This window comes from Hakea prostrata, chromosome 1, assembly GCF_041222555.1.
Source record: "Hakea prostrata isolate BN-2017 chromosome 1, UWA_Hpros_2, whole genome shotgun sequence".
Taxonomy (NCBI): Eukaryota; Viridiplantae; Streptophyta; class Magnoliopsida; order Proteales; family Proteaceae; genus Hakea; species Hakea prostrata.
In genome coordinates this window covers 68,904,636-68,929,869 of record NC_142600.1, presented here as the reverse complement: position 1 = coordinate 68,929,869, position 25,234 = coordinate 68,904,636, and the positions used below count along the sequence as shown (strand labels likewise).

At 39.4% G+C, this 25,234-nt stretch overlaps 1 protein-coding gene across 7 annotated transcripts; it reads left to right on the top strand.

Annotated features, from left to right (window-relative positions):
- Nucleotides 1–1,419: 1,419 nt before the first annotated feature.
- LOC149029608 (DNA photolyase) lies at nt 1,420–21,916 on the top strand. 7 transcript variants are annotated; one of them, XR_016171184.1, is made up of 15 exons: nt 1,421–1,833; nt 1,912–2,045; nt 2,145–2,294; nt 2,455–2,566; nt 2,723–3,053; nt 16,796–17,009; nt 17,145–17,234; nt 17,781–18,036; nt 18,209–18,321; nt 19,730–19,831; nt 19,917–19,964; nt 20,733–20,843; nt 20,908–20,998; nt 21,105–21,349; nt 21,471–21,910. XR_016171184.1 is itself a non-coding variant. In XM_089141975.1 (14 exons), the coding sequence occupies exons 1-14, from the start codon at nt 1,581–1,583 to the stop codon at nt 21,209–21,211; spliced, it is 2,112 nt and encodes a 703-aa protein (XP_088998101.1). In that variant the 5' UTR covers nt 1,421–1,580; the 3' UTR covers nt 21,212–21,913. The 7 variants fall into 7 exon arrangements, 3 of the variants coding, with proteins under 3 accessions (XP_088998101.1, XP_088998102.1, XP_088998103.1); XM_089141975.1 differs by having other exon boundaries at nt 21,105–21,913; XR_016171186.1 differs by lacking the exons at nt 19,917–19,964; nt 20,733–20,843; nt 21,105–21,349; nt 21,471–21,910 and adding an exon at nt 19,193–19,271 and having other exon boundaries at nt 1,420–1,833; nt 20,908–20,994.
- Nucleotides 21,917–25,234: the final 3,318 nt, after the last annotated feature.

Here is a 25,234-nt window from a genome sequence, read left to right as displayed (position 1 = left end):
GTGACCTGTTCACCAAGTGTTGATCATTCTTGTTCTTCATTCCTCTCTTCCTTTCCATTCATTTTCTTCCTCTTCATCTATCTTTACCTTTATTCTTGGTCCATCTTTTCAGTAGTAAGACATCCTCTTAAATGTGTAATGGAGGGTTATGGGAACACATTCCTTTTTTCCTTGGGATAAAGATCCTTTAGTCTCCTCCTTGACCAAGACTAACACACAATAAGCGAAAAACAACCACCACCGAGATACATCATCAGAGATGACAACCACAGCGGAACCATTAATGTCAACGTTCCTAGCTCGTCTTCAATCCTAACTATCGATCTCCAACTCTTATCATATCCTTCAATTCGCACTAATGAAAAAGAAGTAGAGATGGAGAAGCTTGGATCTGCACTCTGTTCTTGGGGTTTTCCCAAATCCTCGGTGCGACTACGAGAGGGGTAGTGAGAGACTGAACTAACTAGGTGCCACGACTCATCATTCTTGACATGCCCATGGTTCTGATAATGTGTCCTATGGCAAATCTTCCTGCATCATTCCTACAAGTCAAGCGCGCCATTAAGTAGCTGGAAGAAGACAGGGTTTAACAGCACATACCATCCATGGTAAGGAATAAGGATTGAGGAATGGTGAATATGTCCAACAACAACCGAAGATTTTTTGAAAAGCTTCCATGGCCACTGTGCCATCAACATCATCAAAAACACAGAATCCATCAACAAGAAGTTGGAAATCAAAAGTAGGGGATCTCAAAGAAGAAGCTCAAAAGAAATGGGGAAATACCAGTCATGGCCAAGAACCAATAGAACCCAGAAGATGGTTCCCCGGGCAATCCAATAGAGTATGGAAGAAGAAAATATTTTAAAGGCAACTTAACTTGCCGAAGACCTACATTTGAAATTTTTTTTTATTATTATTATTCCTTTTTTTATGGCAAGATTTTGCATGATGCAGACTCTAAGTTCTCAGGGTCAAAGAAGAGGAAATGTAACCAATTCATCTAAACCTAGTTGCCTAATTGCCCACCTCTGTTCTCCTTTGCTCCAATGCCAGATTCGAGAGATAGAGCAGAGGATTATGGGGGAGGTAGAGGTGACGCGGAGGAGCACTCAGTGTTTGGGAAATTGAGTGATTTAAGTTTTTAAGTAGGATAAATAAGGGCCTGATTTTGTAAATCAGTAAACTTTTAAATCCTTAAAATATAAAATTAAAAAATAATATTTACAAGTAAATCCTATTATTTGATTCTCAACAATTTGATTTTATTTTATTTTGATTACGTGATACAACATATTCAATGGTTGATCCGGATTGGTCCAACCTGTCTCTTCTGCAGATCTCAAATCTGAACTCCTTTAAATCGGATGCGGATGGTAGTCGTGTTGTATTACTCGCCACAATAAATCAGTCACTCGTGGAAGGTTCTGAACACGGCGGGAAAAGGAAAAAAAAAAAAACTGATTTTTCTCCCACAAAAATTCCATGGTCTCTCATTTCTCTGTTGATTTGATTGAACAAGAAAGGAAGTGCAACTTCTATGGATATCTCGCAGCAGTGTTCACTCTGGTTTTCTCTCTATGGCGCTTCTCATCTTTCCGCGCGTCCACTTCTTCCCCTCCTCCTCCCTTCTTCCTTCCCCAGTTAGGCTTTGCCGTTTCTCATCAGCAGCTACTAGCACACAAGTAGACATTTATAGGAAAGAGAACGACAATGTTTCTCTGTTGTGGTTCAAGCACGATCTCCGCTCGGACGATCACCCGGGCATCGTCGCCGCTTCTCAGCATCAAACTGTTATTCCTCTTTACATCTTCGATCACCGCATTCTCTCTCGTAAACAACTCCCTCTATTCTCATTGACTTCCTTTCCCCTCTTAACAATTCATGAAATGAGATTTTCCATTGGTACAGGGTTTTCTGATGAGATGCTGGAACTGCTTCTCTTGGCTTTGGAAGATTTGCGAGAATGGTTGAATTCCCAGGGGTCTAATCTGATGGTCAGGTTCGGTAATGCGGAAAATGTAGTACTGGAACTTGTACAAGAGGTTGTTACAAATTCATATGGTTTACTATCTGCAATTTAAACGAAATTTTACGCAGTTCTCAAATCAGCTGGTTAAACTCATGGCCTAGGGTTGGAACAGGTGAAAGCTACCCATGTATATGTAGAGGAAGAGGTGGAGTATGACCTTCGTTCCATGATTGATATCGTTGAAGGCTTGCTGTCGTCCCTGACTTTTTCTTGGTGCAGCCCTCAATTTGTGCGTTGGAAGACTCCTTTTTATGATGTCAAGGTAGCCCACTTCGCCCTGGTTGGGTTGTTGTGATGAAGAACTAGTAATGGAAGCTTAATTCCCTCATTTCTTTGGTTTGCCTTTTGTTTATTCTCGCTTTTGGTTTCCTCATCCAAATAATGTTATGTACTTGAATTTGTCACATACCCATGTCTAGTAGAACTTGGTGGAGCTACCGACGTCGTACTGGGACTTCAGAAAACTCCAGTACCCCATTACTACCCCAATTGGACACCCTTTTGTACCTGTTGTGAACTTGGATTTGGATTGGGGTATGTTATAGAGCCTTTGGACCTCCTATCCTTCTATACTTCTACTTTCCTTAAAGAATCCCACTCTTTCTTGCTCATCTTATTTTATCATTCCCCACCCCCACATTTTGGGTATTATAAATGTTGCTGTTGAGCTTATGTTCAATTACTCTTTAGGCACGATTCCTACATTTTCTGATGTGAAGAGATTTTTGATTGGGAGCCCCCACAAGTCAAAAAAGAGTTGGACTTCAATCAAGCAAATTTCTGCTAGAACAATTTTAACTCAAATGCAGAACTATTCCGGTCAAAGCGTGAGAAATATAAATTCAGTTGAGAACAGTCAAAGTAATTTGGATTCCCAGAATATTCAGATGACGCAGTTGCCGAATTCTGTTTTTCTCTCAAGGAAAGGGAATGCAATTGGAGGTGGGACAGATAGTTTGTTAAATGCATTTGCTGCATATGTGAGATATTTGGAGGGAACGCCTAGGGGTGACTGGCAAGAGTAAGTCATACCAATCTGTTATTTCTCTTCATGTTGGTCATTTTCCCTCCTCCTTTCATATTGTTGTTCTATACTTGTACTTATCTGTTCTTGATGTACTTTAATTTTTTCTGAGATTCTATTAGAAAGCATATTGTGATGGTGCAGCCATCATCTTCTTCCACCACTTGTGATGTGGAACCTCTTGTATTCGGCTAGATTAATAAATTCTACTTGCATCCAGAAGTTCCTTAAAAACACCACAGGTTAGTTTAAGGGTTTCATTGCTTTGAAACTCTCATGTTGGTAGAACCATAGAAGGAATAGATTCAGCCATGCACTTAAAATGCTTAAATCAAGAGAGGGAATCATATTTGAATTTTGATGCCTAAATCTGTTACCTAACCTAGACTCCTTACATCCATAACCTGAGTTCTCCAAAACCATAACCTTAGACCTATTCAAACCTTAGTCTGAGACCCTTGATAGCTAATCCTAATTCCAACATCCAACAGGGAACAATCCAGCTTTCTGGTACATGAAATATTTAGAAACAGGGTCCTTATCTAATAAACTAGACCTGACTTATAATTCTGGTTTCACCCTAAATTGAGATCTGAACCAGTTCTGGCAAAAAGCCCTTTAACCCAAAATCTTCCTAGCTATTCATCTGAGGTCTTGGATTTCTGGCCCTCGTTCACTTGAAGAGCTGCATTAGTCGTATTGCATGAGGAGTTTTACACTGAGATGGAGTTTATATTGAGCTAGCTGGGAAGGTCAAAGACAGATTTGTGGGTGACCCCATGGACAAGATTGATGATTTCAAATTGAGTTTTTTACATGCACCCCCTAGTTTTGCAGCGAAACTTGTGAGACCCACTTCCCCAGGATTGCCAACCTTACAAATATGCCCCTGCACGTTAAGACACCATCAATTGTGGCTGTTAATGGTTGAGGGGAGATGACCATTTTACCCTCAATTAGAAAAAGAAATAGAGAAGTTAATATGAAATTACTATTCCACCTTTAACCTAATCCATCCCTATTTCAAAGTTCTACCATACAGGTGGGTGAAGGGGGAGCTTCACCCTTCTTATTCCTTCCTTCCTCCTACCACCAAACTAAAGCTTCAACAAAACTCAATAAGCAAGCTCCGCCACTAGGAAATGAAGGGCCCTACTGAAAACCTCCTCTTATGGTTCAAACTTGGATTATAAGGTCTGATAGTTCTGAAGCTCTTGAACTTGAATTTTATGGTTTTTCGTTCACTGATTAGGTAAAAAATGAGCAAATGATATTGCAGCAAGAATTCAAGGAATACAGTGTTGCTGAACTGGAGTTGGCCTCTTAATACCAAACTCTTTACATGGAGAGACACAGATCAGATAAACTGCACGAACTGGATTCAGAGTCTGTTGATTTCTAGTGTTTCTGGATGGGTCTCGGTTTTGGAGTTTAGTGAAGCTTTCTTAGAGGCCCTTGCAGCAACTTTTTTTGGAGAAGAGAGGGAAATCTTTATCAACTAGGGTTTCTTCTTTTTCTTCCATGTTGTGTTTTGTGGAACCTTGTTTCAAGAATCTGTTAAAAAAATGCAACAGAGCACTTCATAAGCTGGGTACTAGTTCTTTCTTGCCCCAACTTAGCCAATGAAGAAGATGGATGAAGGGATCCCACCTTCACCAACCTTTATGAGTGTGCTTCAAAGTTGAAAATAGATGTAAAGTCAGGGTATTTTTGTCATTTTAATTTGTTAAGGGTATTTTGGTCATATTAAAATAATTTGAATTTCAGTCAATATTTGTAAATGGTCCTTAAAGGTGTCTAATGTGGAGAGCCTATTTGTAAGGTTGGCAATCCTTGGGGGGTCTCATGAGTTTTGTTGCAAAACTTGGGGTGCATGTAAAAAGTACTCTTTCAAATTTGTTATTCACCAAAGTACTTTTGAGACCAAACTCCACACGCTTTGGGCTATTTCCTTATCTTCAAGATTATTTGGGCAGATATTTGACATCCCTTATACCCAGTTTATCCCTAAACTTAATAAAACTTGACATTTTTTTTTTAAGTGGGGGGAGATTTGATGTAGATCAAAATTTGAAGAAAAAAAAAACCAAAATATTGTTCATGGCACTGATGACATGATCAGTACCATGTTAACCTTGTGTGGGTATGTGTTTTGGAAGATATTGTGGGCCCATCAAGTGGATAAGGATTCTATCTTAGTGCTGCCAGATTTTAGTTTATTTTTTGAATTCTAGAGTAATGAGAGATGGGATAGAAAAGCAAAAAGGATAAAGAAGATAGAGGAAAGAAGAGAAATCTGGGAAGAATTAGACTTGAAGAAGGGGAAGGAGGAGAAGAAAATTCATTAGAAGAAGAAGAGAAGAGGAGAGAGAGGATGGGGGCTGCAAACATGGTGGGATCTCGCTACCATGAAAAACCGAGATCTCGACCATCTCGGCGAGATCTCGGTCGAGATATGTCATTTTTTGGGTGTCAACTCGGTAGCCCATCTCGGTGGGTTTAGGGCCAGTTAGGCAAACTTGGTATTTAGCCTATTTGTGCCTTTGACACACTAGTGGCCTTGATTTGGGAACGCCCTAAGTTGTTTCTAAGTCTACCCATATTGTGCCGAATGCGAGGATTAGAGTGCAGGTTATAACATATAATATAAAACCATTAATGCGTAGGTTAGGTGCGGTTATATACTTGTAATATAAAACCTTAGGCATATAATGAAAATCTGTGTATCAATCATCATAACTTAATGTCATCAGATAACATTCTGTGGTATTAATCTTATTTTCGGATAGTGATAGTATACAACCATTAGGTTTTATATAGTCATTACGATAAGTTCATAAGACAGTGGGATGTTGGCTTTCTTTGAGTTGTGTGTGCTAGGTAGTTGCGTGAACTTTGGCTGAAATCTACATTTGGTAATTGGAGTTCCGTATGGCGAGATTTGGGGCGGTATGGCAAGATATGGCGAGATATAGCGGATATGGCGAGATTGGCGAGATCTCGGCGAGATTCCCATCTCGCAGTCTCGCCTTGTCTCGTCTCGGTTTATGACCGGATATCTCGCGGTCTCGCCGGTCTCGGGTTCCCCCATGGGTGCAAAAGCCCAATGCTAAAGCTTTAATTCATCTTTTTCTTTCCTCCAAAAGTCTTTCTCTTCTTATTGCAATGTAAGGGCCTATTTATAGCTTGGCTAAAGCTTTACAAGATATAGAAACTTAATAGATCAAAAATAGAAAGTAATACCCTATTAACTAGCAAAAATAGAATCTTATGGAAATAGAAAACTAATTAAATTAGAAACTACTAGGCTTTATATTTCAGCCACATGCATAAGTAAATAAAATAAAATTTACCAAGATAGGAACTAAACTAAGCTCCTAAATCTCCCAAGAATAAAATCTTCATAAATATCTTGGGCCCCACAACCTCTATGAATATTCCTAGTATGCCAAATAATGGGACGTGACACTGTTCACGTGAACAGTGTTTTGGCCTCTTCTTGGCCTTCTAAAAGACCATCTGAACTGAATGGCCTGATTTGAGCTGGCCTAGTCAATTGTTGTTCACTTGCACCTAGTTCCATGCTGGTTGTCCTGCTTCAGTTTCTCCCTGTCTTAAAAAAACTCGTCCTCGAATTTGAATGAAATAAGAACTGAACTGATAGTGTATGGAAAACGTTTGTTCAAAGTATGCTGTTTTTTATTTTATTTTTTATTTTTAAAGGGTGTGCGAAATGAAGGAAGATGAGGTTTGTGACAGTGATTTTAATCACAATGGAGAATAGAATAGGGAAGGAGACCACAAAAAGAAGAAATAGAGAAGGAGAATTAGCAGGGAAGAAAGATCATAAGAAGAAGGAAGTTAGCGAGGAAGAAAAGTCGATAGGAAACTTGATAGAGTGAAGAATCCAATAGACAAAGAGAGTTATCCAAGTTTGGGTTTTGATGCCAATTAATGAGGGACGGGATAGAGATGAAAGGAGAATAAATAAGATATCGGAAAGAAGGAAAAATCTGAGAAGAATTTGACTTGAAGAAGGGGAAGAAGGAGAAGTAGGAGAAGAACACTCATAAGAAGAAGAAGAAGAAGAAGAAGAAGAAGAGAGAGGGGGGTGGGGTTGCAAAAGCTCAATGCTAAAGCTTCAATTCATCTTTTATTTCTTCCAAAATTCTTCATCTTCTTATTGCAATGTAAGGGCCCTATTTATAGCTTGGTTAAAACTTTACAAGAAATAGAAACTTAATAGATAAAAAATAGAAACTAATGCCCTATTAACTAGCAACAATAGAATCTTATGGAAATAGAAAACTAATTAAAATTAGAAACTACTAGGCTTCATTTTTGAGCTACATGCATAAATAACTAAAATAGAAACTAAACTAAGCTCTTAAATCTCCCAAGAATAAAATCTTCATAAAATCCAGTGCTGGGTCCACTTAATCCTTTATGAATATTTCCAAAATGCCAAATAATGGGCTGTGACACTGTTCTCATGAACAATGTTTTGGCCTTCTAAAAGACCATTTGAACTGAATGGGTTGGCTTGAGCTGGCCTGGTCCATTGCTGGTTCACTTGGTCCAAGTTTCATGTTGGTTGTCCTGCATCATAGAGAGTACATTTAATGTCATTGCAACTGAATCATTCGTAGTTCAGAATTTTAATTGCCACTGCTTTCCCCCCCCCCTTTTTTTTCCCCCTCTTCTCTAAAATGAGGGTTTCTATTCTGATTTTTAGTTGGTAAATTTTATAGAGGTTTATTTTCGGTTGTTAGCTCATTGGTAGCAAATGATTTCTATTTTGGGCTCTGTCCTTGCCTCTGTAGAATGTAATACCCCTGTAGCCTCCAACTATTTGTAAATATAATGAAGTTGCAATTTGCTTTGTTGAAATCTGGGAGAGCTATTTTTCTCAACTGCTGAGGGAGCTGGGTGAGAGGCCCAAGGCTGAGATGGCCTAACCTAGTCCTATCTCTTTATCTTGCCTCATCTACCTTTTTCTTCTTTAACTAACCGACCAATTTTTGTTTTTGGTGTTCTGCTGTAACCTATCATTGATCCTATAGTAGTGTTTGGTTCTTACTAGAGCTGACTTCTAAGTTAAGGAGTTACAGACTCTGCGTCATCTGATGTCTAAGGCTCTAAGCCAAGGTAAATTCATCCTCTTCATCAGTGCCATCTGCCGCCTCCTCCGTTTCCCTGCCAATGATCTCTGATTCACCTACTGTTCTTTTAGGTAAGCTATTGAGTGGTCATTGTGCGCCAGATCCTCAATCGTGTCCGTTCCTTGGATAATTGACTCAGGTGCCACTTGTTACATGAGTGGATCTTCCCATCGTGTTTTCTTTTCAATATAGTCTTCTGTCAGGTAATGTTAAAGTCCATGTTGCTGGTTGTTTTCTCTCCTCTCCTTTGGGAAAGGGCTCCATCAAGTGTTCTTTGTGGTTATCTCTTTCATTTGTTTTACATGTCCCTTAATTAAAGCTGAATGATCTTCTTTCTATTAGTTGTCTCAAAAGCGATCCAAAATGCAACATAACCTTTTTTCCCCAACTCATTGTTTTTTCGAGGGCTTGGACTGAGGATGGTACGATTGGCTAAGATGGTTGGTGGTCTATACTTGCTTGATAGCTTTCCATTAGCCTTGACTACTAAGGCATCTCTCCTTGGAAACCCACCTTTGGTTATTCTGGTCAGCGGGTACGTTGGTATGAAAACTTTTATTTGGCTGAGAGCTTAGGTGCTTCTTTTTCTTCAGGACATGGGGTCACTCGCATTGAAGGAATAAGAAAGTGTAATATCGGTTATGTCATTGGATAAATGCAAGGAAATAAGAGGATCATGGAAACCTCGTGCATTATCGGACAGGTCATGCATGTTAATGTAGTACTGTATTTGATTGATCAAAACAATATCCAAATAGGACCTTTCACAGGGAATCAATTTCAGATTTGATGGACTTAAGGTGAAATAGAGTTTAGATGGAAAAGAGGGCTGAAACTAGAATGGTATTATAAGGATAATAGCATATAACGAAACGGGCTGAATAGATCTTCAAATAGGGGCAGAACTATAATGAAGAAAGTGACAATAACAATGTAAAATGTAACACCCGGGCTTCACACCGCAAGGTGGATCGATTGGATCGAACACCAACCTACCTTGATCAAACACAAGGGTTCTCCAAAGAGGAGGAATGCTAGCAAGCAATTTGATTTCAATTCACGAGTTGTGTGTTCACCTCTTACATAAGTCTCTTTATATAGCATTCTAAAGAGATATAAACATTAATGGTAACATCCAACCACTAGCTAACACCACCTACTTATTAATAACTCAACTACTATCTAACTCTTTGACAAAGGAAAACTCCTTTGACAATGAGTTCTTTTATTTTCAAACCATAGCCCCTTTTATTGACTTTTCAAAACCTAGACTTGGGCTTAGGTATAAACTATGAAGTTCAACAAATGTGGGCTAACTTTAACCCACTAAAATAGTCCTAGCCCATGAAAGCCATGGGCTGATTCAAGTGATAGCTTTAGGCCGTTAATGGGCCTAACCCAATGGGCTTTTTCTTCCTTAAATATGTCTTTAATTTTGCATCAACTCTCTTGGCTTGAAAACATTCGTCGAAGACGAATGAATGAATGACATGTAACGTTCATACAAATCAGGATCGAGTTTCTTGAAATCGTTAGCATGAATCCAAGTACTATCATGTCGTGGACGATTCTTTCATTTGATGAGGAAAGCATGGTATCCAGTGCCACGACGAGTGGTTTTGTAAGAGTCATCCAAAACCTCCTCAATGATGTTAGTGATTGGTGGCTTGAGTTGGGGCAACCTCAACATTTGTTTAGTGTCTCCATCATCAAAGTGGTGTCCTCCATAAAGATGTAAGTCAGCCACGTTGAAGACATTGCTTATGTTCATTTTTTCTGGTAGCTCGAGTACATAAGCATTTGCGCTTCAGCACCTTGTATGGACCCATCTTCTTGGATGGAGTTTGTTGTTAACCCCATGTTGGAACCTTTCTGGGTTGACACGAACCATCACCATGTCTCCCGCTTGAAACTCTACGTATCGTTGATGACGATCTGTTGTAGCCTTGTAGTCATCATTGTTGAGAGTTATTCTTTGGCAAACATCAGCATGGACCTCTGTGATATGGCGCATAAACTCATCAGCCTCAATACTCACGCGTGCTTGTGCTGGTAATGGAATGAGGTCTATAGGCCGTCGGGGTTGAACTCCAAGTAGAATCTCAAAAGGAGTATGACCTATTGTACAATTAACTGAGCTGTTGTAAACAAACTCAGCTATGCCAAATATGGATGGCCATCATGTCTTCTCATAGTCACGAACTAAACACCTCATTAAGTTTCCCAAGCTTCGATTCACCACCTCTGTTTGCCCGTCAATTTGTGGATGGAATGCGGTTGAAAACTGTAACTTTGTGTTACTTTTTAGTCACAATGTCTTCCAAAAGTAGCTCATGAACTTGATGTCACGATCTAAGGCAATGCTACTTGGTAGCCCATGTAGTCGTACAACCTCCTTAAAGAATATCTTTGCAATGTGAGATGCATCAAAGGTCTTTCGACATGGTATAAAGTGAGCCATCTTTGAGAATCGGTCAACCACAACCATGATGGAGTCAGATTGCTCTTTTGTTAAGGGTAGCCCAAGTACGAAATCCAACTAATATCAATCCAAGGTGCCAGAGGAACTGGTAATGGTGAGCACAGACCTGTATTTTGCTTAGTTCCCTTGGCTAGCTAACAGACTTTGCATCTCTTGATTACATGATCAACATCCTTTGCAATATGGGGCCAATAATACCGATCGGTAACTTGTATGATAGTCTTATCCCTACCAAAGTGACCTCCCAAACCTCCGCCATGCAGCTCCTGTATGATGTGATGTCATAGGGAAGAATTTGGAATGCATAATCGAGTTCCCAAAAACAAATACCCATCGTGAAGTGAGAATTTATGATGTTGTTTGCCTTGCTGTAACTCCTTGTATGGCATGTTGAAATCGTTGTCAGATGCATACTCATAACGTATCTAATCAATGCTAACTGCATGTGCTGAGAATGTGCTAAGAGTAAGTACTTTTTGGCTCAATGCATCAGCCATTGTATTCTCCTTTCTTGCCTTGTACTTCATTGCGAACGCAAACTCTTGGAGATAAGCAACCCATTTAGCATGCCTGTTGCTTATCGACTTCTGTGAATGTAGATAGTTCAGCGCCTCATGATCGGTATTGAGAATGAACTCTTTGCCGATGAGATAATGTCTCCAATGGCATAACACCTGGACAACAGCATAGAGCTCTAGATCATATGTCGAATAGTGTCGCTTGGCATCATTGAGTTTCTTGTTGTAGAAAGCGATAGGGTGCCCTCCTTGCATCACTACACCTCCTAGACCAATATGTGAGGCATTAGTTGCTACCTCAAATATATAGTCAAAATTTGGCAGGCGAAGTATTGGAGCCTCTGTCATCTTTTACTTGATAAGATGAAAGGCTTTGGTTGCCGTTGCTGTCCACTTGAACTCACCTTTGCCTTGCTTCAAACACTCGGTAATAGGTGCCATGATTGCACTAAAGTTCCGAATGAATCTCCTGTAAAACAATGCAAGTCCATGAAAACTATGAACCTCAGTGATTGTCTTTGGTGTAGCCCAATCTGTTATACTTGTTATCTTCTCTGGATCAGCTTCAACCCCCTGTGATGAGATAATAAAACCAAGGAACACAACCTTTGGCAGCATAAATGAGCATTTCTTGAGATTGATGTATAGCTTCTCATGGCGAAGCACTCTCAAGACTTGCCGTAGATGATCGATGTGATCATCTGGATGCTTGCTGTAGATCAATATATCATCAAAGTATATGACCAAAAATCGACCAATAAAAGGACGGAGTACCTGTTTCATCACCCTTATGAATGTACTAGGTGCATTCGTCAAACCAAAAGGCATGACTTTCCATTCGAATAGTCCATCCTTGGTCTTGAAGGCAATCTTCCACTCATCTCCAGGCCAAATACGAATTTGATGATAGCCACTTCTAAGATCCAATTTAGAAAAGATCTTAGCCTCGGATAGCATGTCTAACATGTCATCAAGCCTCGGTATAGGAAACCTATACTTGACTGTAATCTTGTTGATTGCTTTAATGTCCACACACATGCGCCATAAGCCATCCTTCTTTGGAGTCAGTAATGCTGGTACATCATATGGACTTAAGCTCTCCTAAATGAATCCTTTATGTAGAAACTCATTCACCTGTCTTTTGAGTTCATTGTGCTCTGTTGGGCTAAGGCTATAAGCCGGTAGGCTTGGTAACACCGAACCCGGTACCAAATCAATGGCATGTTGAATATCGCGCATAGGAGGTAGCTCATTAGGCAACTCATCTTGAACCACATCAAAAAAATCAGAAAGTAACTCTTTGATGGGTGGAGGGAATGTCACCTCAGGTGGAGGCGTGACTACCCTTGTGACAAGAGCCAATACCAGCCTTGTATTATGGCTAGTGTGAATGAACTCCTTGTGAGGAACAACCAGCAGCTTCTTTTGCTGTATGGACAACAACTTTTGTGCTTCATTGGTCCCCTTTTGGTTGGTCCTCAAGGACCTCCGTTGACGCATTTCAGCTGGGACCATGGTACAAAATTCGGTCGAAATGTGCAAAATTTCAACCGAAATTTTGCATTTTGGAAAATGCTAAACGAAACTCATGAGGACAAAAAAAAAGTCCTCAGTTTCGATCGAAACTGTCGAAATTTCGTCGAAACTTGTCGAAACCTCGAAACTTGTCAAAACTTTGTTCAACCCAGTTGGACCAGCTGGTTCATAAGAAAAAAAATTCCCAAATTTTGTGGGAAACTTGAAAAATTATGTGGGAAACTTGGGAAATTTTGTGGAAATTTGGGAAAATTCGTGGAAACTTGGAAAATTTCGTGGAAACTTGAGACTTTTTCTTGTTAATTTTGTAGCTTTCCTAAATTTTCAATTTTTTTGTTTATTTCATGTTTCCCCAAATACCACGACAAATACCCCCTCCATTAGGACTTCCCTATCCAAAGTGCGTATTCCCTCAGGCTGGTTATCTTAAGCCATGTTGTTGACCACACTTATAAAGTTATAGTTGTCGATTACCTTGACAATCATAGGCATAAAATGTCATGGGATGTTTATGTTCGTTGGTTGGAGGAGAGGATGTTACAAGAATAGTACTACTCAGCTCACAGGATGAATCCACTCTTGACACTCCTCTTAGCACTAAGTTGTATTTTCCTTTTATTGTCAACTATTTTGAAGTTAGAAATTATATATTGAATGTTATGTGCTTAAGTAGTTAAGTTTATAATGTACTTTTCGGACAACTCTACATTGATGTTATGTACATTGATTGACATATCTACATAAATTTTTTTCGCAAAATACAACCAATTTGTTCTTTATACTCTAATTAGCTTAAATACAAAATCCCACCCCAAAATACTCTTTAAAACCTGTTGAAACTTGATGTTGAAATTTGTACGGAAAAGTCCTCGGTTTCTTCGAAATTTCCCAAGTTTCCCATTTTCACCCGATCGAAACTTGAGTTTCCCTCGAATTTTTTACCATGGCTGGGACATTGACTGGGTGGAGGACAGTGTGAAGTCCTTTGAACTTGAATACACATTGGTTTTTCTTCCCCCCGACCATAACATCATTATCATACATCCATGGTCGACCAAACAGAACATCAGTAAGATGCATAGGGATTACTTCACACCATACCTTTTCCTCATATCAATGGAGCTTCAGTGGTATGGAACACCGTTGATTTACCTCCATAGTATTCCCATTCAGCAAGGATACCCGATATGGTTGAGGGTGCTTCTCCACCTTCAAGTTTGCTTTCTTCGCAAAGGTGTTTGAAGTAACGTTGACACAACTCCCACTGTCAACTATCACCAAAGTGGTATTATCTCCGGACTTCATACGGCTGTAGAAGATACAATTGCGCCGCTAGTCCTCTCCTTTGGTATCAGAGCCATGATAGGGAGTGAAAATTTTGGACCATCCAGTCCAATTAATCCTATGGCAGCAATGATGGAGATGGTTCAACAATTGAGCAACCAAATCACTGCGAACTAGAAGCAAATGGACGAGAGGTTGTCAGAAATGGAGGCCAGAGTTGCTGCCTCTACTTATGCTCCTCACCCTCCACTTGGTGAAGAATCCCATCCAGCTCATTCTGTAGCCAATTTTCCTACTCGGAGAAATATGGGGAGAGGACCCCAAAGGATTCTAATTGTGCAACCAACTTTGGAGGAGTACCTACGAAGTTATTTTCTCTGGAGAACAACCTACATTCAATAGGCATGTTGGTGACTTTGATAGGGTTAAGCTTGAACTCAAAGAATACTCGGGTAAGCATGATTCTCGAGATAGCGTTGGATGACATTGTGGATGAACTAGGGGCGAAGATGAAGTTACGCGCCAAGCTAGTTGGAGCTGCACGTGAATGGTGGAGAACTCACGAATATGAATTGGAAGATCGTGGTAGAGCTCCTACTACGTGGGAGGAAATGAAGGAAGAACTGAGAGAAAATTTTTTGTCATCTACTTTTCGTTTGCGACTACATGACTAGTTAAATTCTTTTCGTCAAGGGAACTTGTCAATTGCAGAATATATGGAACAATGCAATATTTAGCATAATGTCCAGCCTCTTGACAATGAAAACATTGTGCTTGGCTGCCACTAGTCATAGGAACCTTGCCCTTATCTTGTCGGGTAGGAAATGTGGGTTGAGTAAGGGTTGTTGTTGTAGGTTTTGGTGCTGGAAAATTTCGCCTAGCCTCCCCGGCTTGGTATCCAAACCTTTTGTTGTTGGATGCCAATAATTCTTCCGCACGTAATGCCTTTTAAAAACAATCCCGCACGTTCTCTACATCCACAACGCCAATAGCCTTATTGATTTCAAGCCGTAAACCCAATCTGAAACGTGACAAGATTTGGATCTCCCTCTCTCGAATTCCTATACGAGAAGAAAGAGAGTCAAATTGTTCCATATATTCTGCAACTGACAAGTTCCCTTGACGAAGAGAATTTAACTTGTCTTGTAGTCGCAATCGAAAAGTAGATGACAAATGCTTTTCTCTCAGTTCTTCCTTCATTTCCTCCCACGTAGTAGGAGCTCTACCACGATCTTCCAATTCATATTCGTGAGTTCTCCACCATTCATGTGCAGCTCCAACTAGCTTGGTACGTGCTAACTTCATCTTTGTACCTCCGATAGTTCATACCAATCAAAATAGTCATTCAACGCTGCCAACCAATCAAAAAAGACTCGAGGATCATGCTTACCCGAGTATTCTTTGAGTTCAAGCTTAACCCTGTGATAGTCACCAACATGCCTATTGAATGTAGGTTGTTCTCCAGCAAAATAACTTCGTAGGTACTCCTCAAAAGTTGGTTGCACAATTAGAATCCTTTGGGGTCCTCTCCCCATATTTCTTTGAGTAGGAAAATTGGCTACAAAATGAGTTGGTTGGGATTCTTCACCAAGTGGAGGGTGAGGAGCATGAGTAGAGGCAGCAACTCTGGCCTCCATTTCTGACAACCTCTCGTTCATTTGCTTCTGGTTCGCAGTGATTTGGTTGCTCAGTTGTTGAACCATCTCCATCATTGCCACCATAGGATTAGTTGGACTGGATGGTCCAGAATTTTCACTCCTTGTCATGGCTCTGATACCAAATAATGTAGTATTGTATTTGATTGATCAAAACAGTAGCCAAATAGGACCTTTCACAGGGAATCAGTTTTAGATTTGATGGACTTAAGGTGAAACAAAGTTTAGATGGGAAAGAGGGCTGAAACTAGAATGGTATTATAAGGATAATAGCATATAACGAAATGGGCTGAATAGATCTTCAAATAGGGGCATAACTATAATGAAGAAAGTGACAATAACAATGTAACATGTAACACCCGGGCTTCACACCGCAAGGTGGATCGATTGGATCGAACACCAACCTACCTTGATCAAACACAATGGTTCTCCAAAGAGGAAGAATGCTAGCAAGCAATTTGATTTCAATTCATGAGTTGTGTGTTCACCTCTTACATAAGCCTCTTTATATAGCATTCTAAAGAGACATAAACATTAATGGTAACATCCAATCACTAGCTAACACCACCTACTTATTAATAACTCAACTACTACCTAACTCTTTAACAAAGGAAAACTCTTTTGACAATGAGTTCTTTTATTTTCAAACCATAGCCCCCTTTTATTGATTTTTCAAAACCTAGACTTGGGCTTAGGTATAAACTATGAAGTTCAACATATGTGGGCTAACTTTAACCCACTAAAACAGTCCTAGCCCATGAAAGCCATGGGCTGATTCAAGTGATAGCTTTAGGCCGTTAATGGGCCTAACCCAATGAGCTTTTTCTTCCTTTAAATATGTCTTTAATTCTGCATCACATGTGCTTCATCCTCAAATAGATTGTTCCAAGTGAAACCATGATTAGTCTCTGATATAGTGGATTGAATTGCCAAACAGGGGTTCCTTGACGATGTCTTTTGTTGGTTAGCATTGATGTTTACAGATACCATATTTTTTCTTTAGGTTTGTATTTGTCCCATTGAAGAAATACTCATTCATGAGAGGATTTCATTCTTATCTTTGCATTGTAGGAGCAGTCCTTTTGACTTGGTTTCATGACAGGGTGCATGAGAAGATACGTAATGCTGAAATTATGAAGGGAGCTTCATTTGGTACTCTGTTTGGTTCAGGCCTTTTTCTTGGCATCATATCAAGGAGGAGAGTATATTTTGAAGCAATTAAGTATGAGAAGGAATGTAACACAGGGTTTCTATATCCTTTTGGACCCTCAGCAGCCACTGTTACTGCAGCAGTTAATGCTGTCTGCTCAATGGAGGTAAATGAACATTTAGATGATGTGGTTTGTGGAATAATCTTCTTCCTTGGTTAAGAAGATTCCCAATGTTAATTAATGTCAATTTCGGTTTGCCATGTCAAAAATTCACTGATCTTGCGTTGACTTTCGTGGCAGTGGTATTGGCTTATGGCTTTAAAAAGCCTAATAAGCAGTGAAGGAAGATATTCTGTTAGGATATGGAGATGGAATGGCTATTTAATTCAGGTACTTCGTGGAACATTGTTTCAAAATGGCTCATTAATATTCATCCAAAAAATATTATTCGGTCCAAAAAAAAAAGAGGCTCATTAATGTTTTTCCCCCTGAGATTCTCTAACAGATTCTAAGTATCATAATTTTTTAGTGCCAAAACCTTAGGATAAGAATTCAGTTTGTATGACCGTATGAAGGGTGTTATTGATTACTGATGAGACTCTAAAGGGATGTACAATTATTGTTTGGGAATATATTATGATTTTATGAATTTTTAATAGTGTGTGTTTTCTAAATACATTGTCTTGTAAATGAATCTAAACAGTGAGGAATCCTATATCTTTGCAACTTGTTGCCACATTTCCCTCCTAAAATATAGCTCCATTTGTTCAGCAATTTTTCCCCCCAATAATTGAAACCTGAAATAAATGCATACTAATAGAATGCAGGATAATAGGTACAATCTGGTGAAGGAGAAGAATAAATTATGTAATGAGAAACATTGTCAACTCTTTTGCTGAGAGAAATACTTATTCTGCTGAGCTGTTCCACTTGCAGTACACGGTTGTTGGTCATGAAGGTCCTGCTGTACTTCTTGTACATGGGTTTGGTGCATTTTTGGAGCATTACCGTGATAATATAAATGCAATAGCTGCTGATGGAAATCAGGTTTGGGCAGTTTCTCTTCTGGGGTTTGGAAAATCAGAAAAGCCAAACAGTGTTTACAATGAACTCATGTGGGCTGAACTTTTAAGAGATTTTATAATTGATGTTGTGGAAGAGCCAGTACACCTAGTTGGAAACTCGATTGGTGGTATGTTCCGAATTTGAAGTTATTTTATCTTTGTTTGTTTCTCTACCTGTTATTCAAAAACTTCTGGGTTCCAAACCCCCCCCCCCCAAGTACACATATGATGTACTTTGGTCAAATTGAATTTTCTCACTCTTATTATCTGTCTGTTTGATTTTCTTTTTCTTTCTCCAAGGTTATTTTGCTGCTATTGTTGCTGGGCTTTGGCCTGCCTTGGTGAAGTCTGTTTGCCTAATCAATACTGCAGGTTCAGTTGTTCCAGGATATTCTTCTCTCCAAGTCACCAGAGTAAGAGGATTTCCTTCCTCTTATAACATTTCAGCAATTTTCTAAGCTCATTGTGTTATATTATGGCATGTGCACTCTCAGTTTATAAAACACTTGTTTGTTGTGTTTCTCAACTGGATCAGTGTTACTAGTTTGTTGCTTGGATTAGATTTTCAGTGTTATACTTGCTGAATCTTTCCGTCATGAGGATATTTTTATTTCCTTTGTAAGTTACCTTTGGTGTCCTAATAGAAAAAGAATCTATTAGACCCTGATCCTGTGGTTGAATGGTTGGGGGGAACCACCCATGCAGCAGCTTTCAAACTTGCTAAATTACGGTTTTGCTGTGAGTGGTTGATAGAGATGGATTGAAGTGGCTGGATAGGCATGATAGATTTTGGAAACCAAAGCCCAAAAGATCCAGTACATTTTTCTAAGCCTTTAGATTCAGGTTTGAATCCAAACATGTGCATGATTTTGGATTGGATATTTGGGGGTTTATATAAGGTATCATTGATATCTTTGTATTTGAGATTTTAAAAATATAATATTTAACGGCTGGCAAGCACTGGTGTGTCAGTGTATTAGATGAGTCTTGTTGAAAACCTTTTCACATTAAGGCAGCCGTAGACAGGTTTAAGAAAGCTAATGTCTAACAGGATTTTTATTCTTAAAGGTTTTCTATATACAAGTATTGCCCCTCATTGCTTCACTATGGAATAAGATAAAATACATGTTTTATATCTGTCTAGCGTATGTGCTTCTCTCCGTCTCATCAATCTCCTCTCTTCTCTCCTCTCCTGCAATCCTTTTTTTTTCTTCTCTCCCATTTACACTTCTCTTCTCCTCCTACTATATCTCTTGGTTATACTATGTTCGCCTTTGGTTTCAGAGTGTGTTTGTCTCTACAGAAGTAGCAGAATGGGCTGGTTTCTATGTTGCAACCAATAAGTTGGAAGTAAATGGATCTGGTAATTGGCTGTCATCTGTGATCTATTTCCTCAGCATCTCTATTTGAGCCGTCAGATTTACAATGTGTTAAGCACTTTGTGTAGCTCTTTAGTTCCCTCAGTTGTGTCCTGCAGTTTGGAATTCTAATGAGCACTGTGGACCAGACTTCGTTAGTAGTTCAGTAGTACAAATACTAGGAAATATTTTACTTGTTTCAGCCTTGTATGTTAGGATACTGTACCAGCTTTCTTTCTGTGATATGTGTGTCTTCATATCCAGAATTGTAAGAACAATACATAAGACTCATTGTCTCTGACACAAATTTTTGGAACCCAAGGATTTTTTCTGCTGGATTTATTGTTTTAATTATTTTACCACATTGTTTATTCTGCACAATGCTATTGTTGGACCCGCTGATGTTAAGCAATGGAGTTAACAATGTTTGGTGTTTATTCATTTCATCTAAAACTTGCTTCAGGAAAGACGTGTACCAAGTGGAATTGCATGGTTTGGTAGTCGTTTCCTACAACTGTATTTGAGGTTGAATGTTGGGAACATAGTGAAGAACTGCTATCCAGTGGTAAGTATTCTCTATTGCTGACACCATTTTGATGTTTTTCTGTTGGATATGTTGGTCTTTTTCCTCACCAAGGCTCAGGTTGCAGAACAGAAGCCGAGCAGATGATTGGCTTATTAATGAAATGATTAGAGCAGTATCCTATTTTCATTAGATAAATAAATAATTAATTAAAGAAAGCACCCTCCATAGTGGGAGGAACCCGAACAGACACAACGGGCACAAATGATAAAAGCGGGGGTGGGGGTTGGGGGATTAGATGTGAGGGTCTCATGGGGACAATCAAAAGATCTGGAGCAGTATCCTTGTTCGTGACTGCCAAATTGATTATCCATCTATGCTCAATGCAAACTTGTATTAGCATTTATTTTTGGGAATAAGAATGCTGTGTGGTTATGTAGATTCTGTGCCCAGACATTGGCATGGGAAATTGCCATTGCACTCCCATGGACCTGCATGTCTCTCCTTGCGCAGGCACCACCTGACCATGTAGTGATCTCTTGTAGTGGTCTCTTGCCCGGTATTATCTTTTTGGCAGGGAAAGTTTGGAAAATAGGTTAAGGATTATAACGTTGTTTATAGATGCAATTAGAATCTCCATTGAGTGTCATGCTTGGCACATTGGTCAAGTGTTCACTTGCTGATGCTTGGTCATGGGGTTCAAGTCATGAAAACAGCCTCTCTGGAATGCCCTGTACCCTGCTAAGTGCAGTATCCCGGTGCATTGGGTACAGATTTTTAATTAGGATCCCCCTGCATGCTGTCTCCTTTTTGAGTTGTTCTAAGATTGAGTCCAGTCCATACAATATCAGATTTATTTAGTCAGGCCTCTAAACATATGGCTGGATAGGCCAGTGCAGTACCCTCTCAAGTAATATTTGATACTCCTTAACAAATATTTTAGTCAGATGATCCTGGTGTGCTGTATGTTCTGCAAAGTGTCTTCAACTTCAACCTAGCGATTCCTCTCAATTATCTATTGGAATCATTTGGAGGAAAAGTCTTAATTGTACAGGTAACTTGCAACATGAACTACACTTAAAGTCATAACGTTGCTTACTGATTAGTTTTCTCAACAGGGTATGAAAGATCCCCTTACGAATTCCAAGTTAAAAGTCTCTATGTTTAGGGAGCATTGCAAAAGTGTCGTGATTAGAGAATTGAATGCTGGTGAGGGCAGGACTTGGTTTTGAATTGGTGTTTGCTCCTTCTACATTATTATCCTGAGATCTTGATCCTTTACTTAGGATTCTCTTTGTTCCTGTTGATGTTGCAGGACATTGCCCTCACGATGAGCAGCCGGATGAAGTAAATTCTATTTTGTGTAAATGGATTAACACCATTGAAAGCAACCTTTGCCCTGTTGAACGAATTCTGTTTTAATGCATCACACTTTTTATGTTTTGTCCTTTGCTCAAGAATGTGTAACAAGAAACTACTCCCTGATCATATTGATCCAGTTGATTAAGTCTTGGCCTCGCACATTTGCACCATTGCTTCTTTATTTATTTATTCACCCAGGTAGTATCTGGGACCTGGGGAAGCTCCCAAAATTTTCTTTGATTCGCACCATTGTATCTTGTAAGCATTTTTTCCTTTCTTTTCTGAAATGTAGTGGTCAAATTCAGTCTTGTGATTTCAGGGTACAACATTGCCTTTTTGATTGTTCAACAATTGGAAACTGATAGGAAGGCGTTTACCATTCTTCAAAGTCATTGAGATTGCTGGGAAATGTAGGTCTAGTACTGAAGAGAACTCCCGAGACACCTAGAGGGAATGGCTTCAGAGGAAGTCCCAGGCCAACATGGTGGAGAAGAAGAGGGATTACCAGTTCAGATAATGAAATATGGCTCTACGTTAGTAAAGTTTGACAATGTTTCTGGAATGATTCCACATCTGATGCAGCTCCACTGAAGAGCATTCCACAATGATGTAATTTTTTTCTTTCTCCTGCAGTATTAACAGTAGAAGAACGTAACTAGCTTGGTGTAATTTTGGGAATTCTGTTGCATATGAGTTTGGATTTTCTATCTATCGTTGAAGGATTGTTTTTTGTTCGCATCTTTTCACCATTCAATTAGTAGGTCAAGGATTAAAGGTAGTTTACGACGAGTTGAGATCCTTTATCCGCGATGGAGTTGAGAAGTGGACCCCTCCTAAAAATGTAGTGGAGGGATGCTAAAAAAGTAGACTCCATGGTCAAGAAAAGAATCTCAACTCTTTTGGACTCCTTCAATCTTTGAGCAGAAATTTGTAGCAGTTCAGTTAAAAGCCTTTTGGTAGGTTTCAAGTCTCCAATCTTGAGGTTTGTGAATCTTGCGCCCTTGGACTTCTACCACAGTCGAGTAGAAGTTCGGAGTGCCCAGATAATCAAATTCTGATCCCTAGCTTGTCATATTCTTAATCCTACCAAACTCAGCCACGACCAGGTCGTGCTTCAGTGCTGCGCATTTAATGCGCTGCACTTAATGCGCTACATGCAAGTCACACTAGCCACGACCCCTACACTAACCCACCCTTGATCATTCATCTTACTTCTCAAGGAGGCAATTTTTTTTTCCGACTTTCTTTGCTGAAATAGTACTCCCATCTAAGACTGAATTTTATTGCTGAAATCAACTGTGATGTGTCTAAAAATTGTCCAACTTTCGAAGGCCTATAAAACAAACATGAGTTGCAAGCCGACTCGACAGTTGGGAAGCCACCTTCTATGATTAAGTCAATAAGAGCACCACACAAAAACTCTAGTGAGTTACAAAGCTTAATTGAAAGGTTCAATGGAGGAAAACGATTCAGTTATTTTTTCTTTGTGTTATTCTTTGACTTATACGTGATTTACCTCTTATTTTTAATTGTTAGATCAATTTACAAATCTCATCTTAGCGGTAAGATTGTAGGTTTGATACCATAATCCGAGCTAGTTACGGTTTTCTTTTGGGGTACAATTATTCATCCCAAATCTGGCAGGATCACGTTTCTTTTTATAACCCTTGAGTTCTTCATACCCAAGGCATTTCTGGGCTAACTTCTAGTTCTAGTCCCCACCGGAATAAACCGAATCGACCATGGTTCGAGCGGATGGTTTACGACTATTATTTTTACTTGTCATGCAGAAACCTGAACTTACCAGTGTGCGGCTTTGGCACATAATGCCATCGAGGAACCATCGGTGCAGAACAATTTGTTGGCCAAATCTGCAACGTCATCTCCTGAGAATTCAACCGTGGGTGACAAGGATCGAGCACCTGAGGAAACCATCCTAGAATTCATGGCTGCACACACACACCTGGGATTTGATTGCTGTGAATGACACTTACAGGGGGTGGTGACTGGTGAAGAAGAACTTATTGATATAGGACCGATTCGGCCGATCACTTCTTCTCGAACTAGGATTTAATTGAAATTCCAGCTTAGCGTTTAGGTTGGTTTTATGTAGACTTGTAAATACATAGCCAAAATCTGCCTCTGATTTAGCATTCGTACTCATTTATGGGAATCTATATCCAAAATTTTTCTTATCGAAAGCTAAGCAACCGAATTCGGATTCGGATAATTGCTTATCGGATCGGATAATATCCGGATAAAGTGAATTATTCAACATTTTTTTCTTTGAAAAGGGATGATAATTGGATTTGGATACCGATAATTGGTAACCGGATAATTTCTGGTTAAAGTAAAGTATTAAACATTTTTCTCTAAAAAATAGGCTAATAATCAGATTGGGAAACCGTAATCGGTACTTAGAAATTGGAAATCGAAAATAAAAAATATAAAAAATGATAATCACCAATCAATAATTGGATAGTTTATCGAATCAGATTATTATCGGATATCCGACAAAGTTTCGGATTCGAATTTGGATGCCTTCTCTAAATTTATGTCTCGGATTCGGATTCGGATACTGGTGTATTTGAGCCAAATCTAATCTGTTTATAGGTCTAGTTTTATGTTGATATCATTTGCGAGATGAGACTCCGGTTTAACCAAATTAGGACTGGTTTAACCTAAACCCCTCAAAGTGAACTAATAATTATTACCCAAGAATAAACAAAACTGAACCAGTCCTTAGGCTCACACCGGTTGCCCAAGCCCTAGCACAATAGAAGCATGGGTGCCTCTCCGTGATGTTCAAGTCTAGTTGGGATTTTTTTACCTGTCAAGGTAGAGGTTTGTGTTTCCTCACATCTCTCTACCACATACTAGCGTATTAGGAAGGGGAACTATCTCTAAAATTCTGATAATATGAATCTGAGGTGGGACTATAGTAGACCTCCTTCTTAATGTGTGATGAAAAATTATAAACGGATCACAGTCCTCTATCCTAATGTGTAGAGGATTTTGACTCTTTTAAGCACAAAGGGCAAGGAAAAACACGGTTTGTCAGGTTTTTGTGGACTTCAGTTCAAACTTGGCACTCTTTGGCTACCCAACCCTTGGAATCTTGGATCGATGACTCAGGGTTGAAAACCCTTGACCCAGCCCAATACTGTTGGATTCAGCCCAGCCCAATCAAATTGACCCTGCTTAAGATGGGCTGGGCCGAGTTGGCCCTGATTGACCTAGTTTGGTTGTTCTTATTTTTCCGTCATTTTTGTCTTCTTGTGCTGTAGAAAAAGAGTAAGGTTTAAGTTATTCATTTTTCAATTTATAGATAATTGTATAGCAATTCAAAAATAAGAGGGAATAGAAAGATGACGAGCACGAGCACACAAGAAGCTTTACAAAACTAGTAGCACAAGTAAATTATATATTCAAGAGTCCGGATCCTCACCCCGTCGGGGGACCACAGACTACTACCCGACGGCTTCCCAACCACACAAACACGTGGGGCCCACAGGTGAAAATTTGAAGTTTTTTTATTTATTTTTTTCAAAAAGTATTTTTCACCTGTGGGCCCGACATATTTGTGTGGTTGTGAAGTCGTGGGAGCAGTCTCTGTGCTCCTCCGACGGGGTGAAGATCCAGACTCTATATTCAAGGTAGAAGGAAAGTCTAGAATAAAATTAGGGTTCATTGGGAAGCTAACTTGGGCCCAAGCTAGGCTTCATGAGGAGCCTAGCACCTTCACCCAGGATCTGCACTTTCCAAACCTAATCTTCTTTAGAATTAACAACCAAACCCAAACTTTTCTAGGCTTTGGATGGGTTTAAGGCTTTAAGCTATCACAAGCGAATTTTCATCCGTATTAAGCCCCTAGGTTTCAGGGAATATTGTGAAATAGGAGAAAGAAAAAGAAGAAAAAAAATTATACGTCACCACAGTGGTCGAATGGAATTGTCATTAATACTAGGAGTGATTGTCAAGTTTTCCAAATCAAAGAAGATTAAACTTAATTATCATATTAGGAGGGAATCTAAGCGTCATTTAACCAATTAAGAGGGAAGATAACTGCTGTTTACCCTTTAT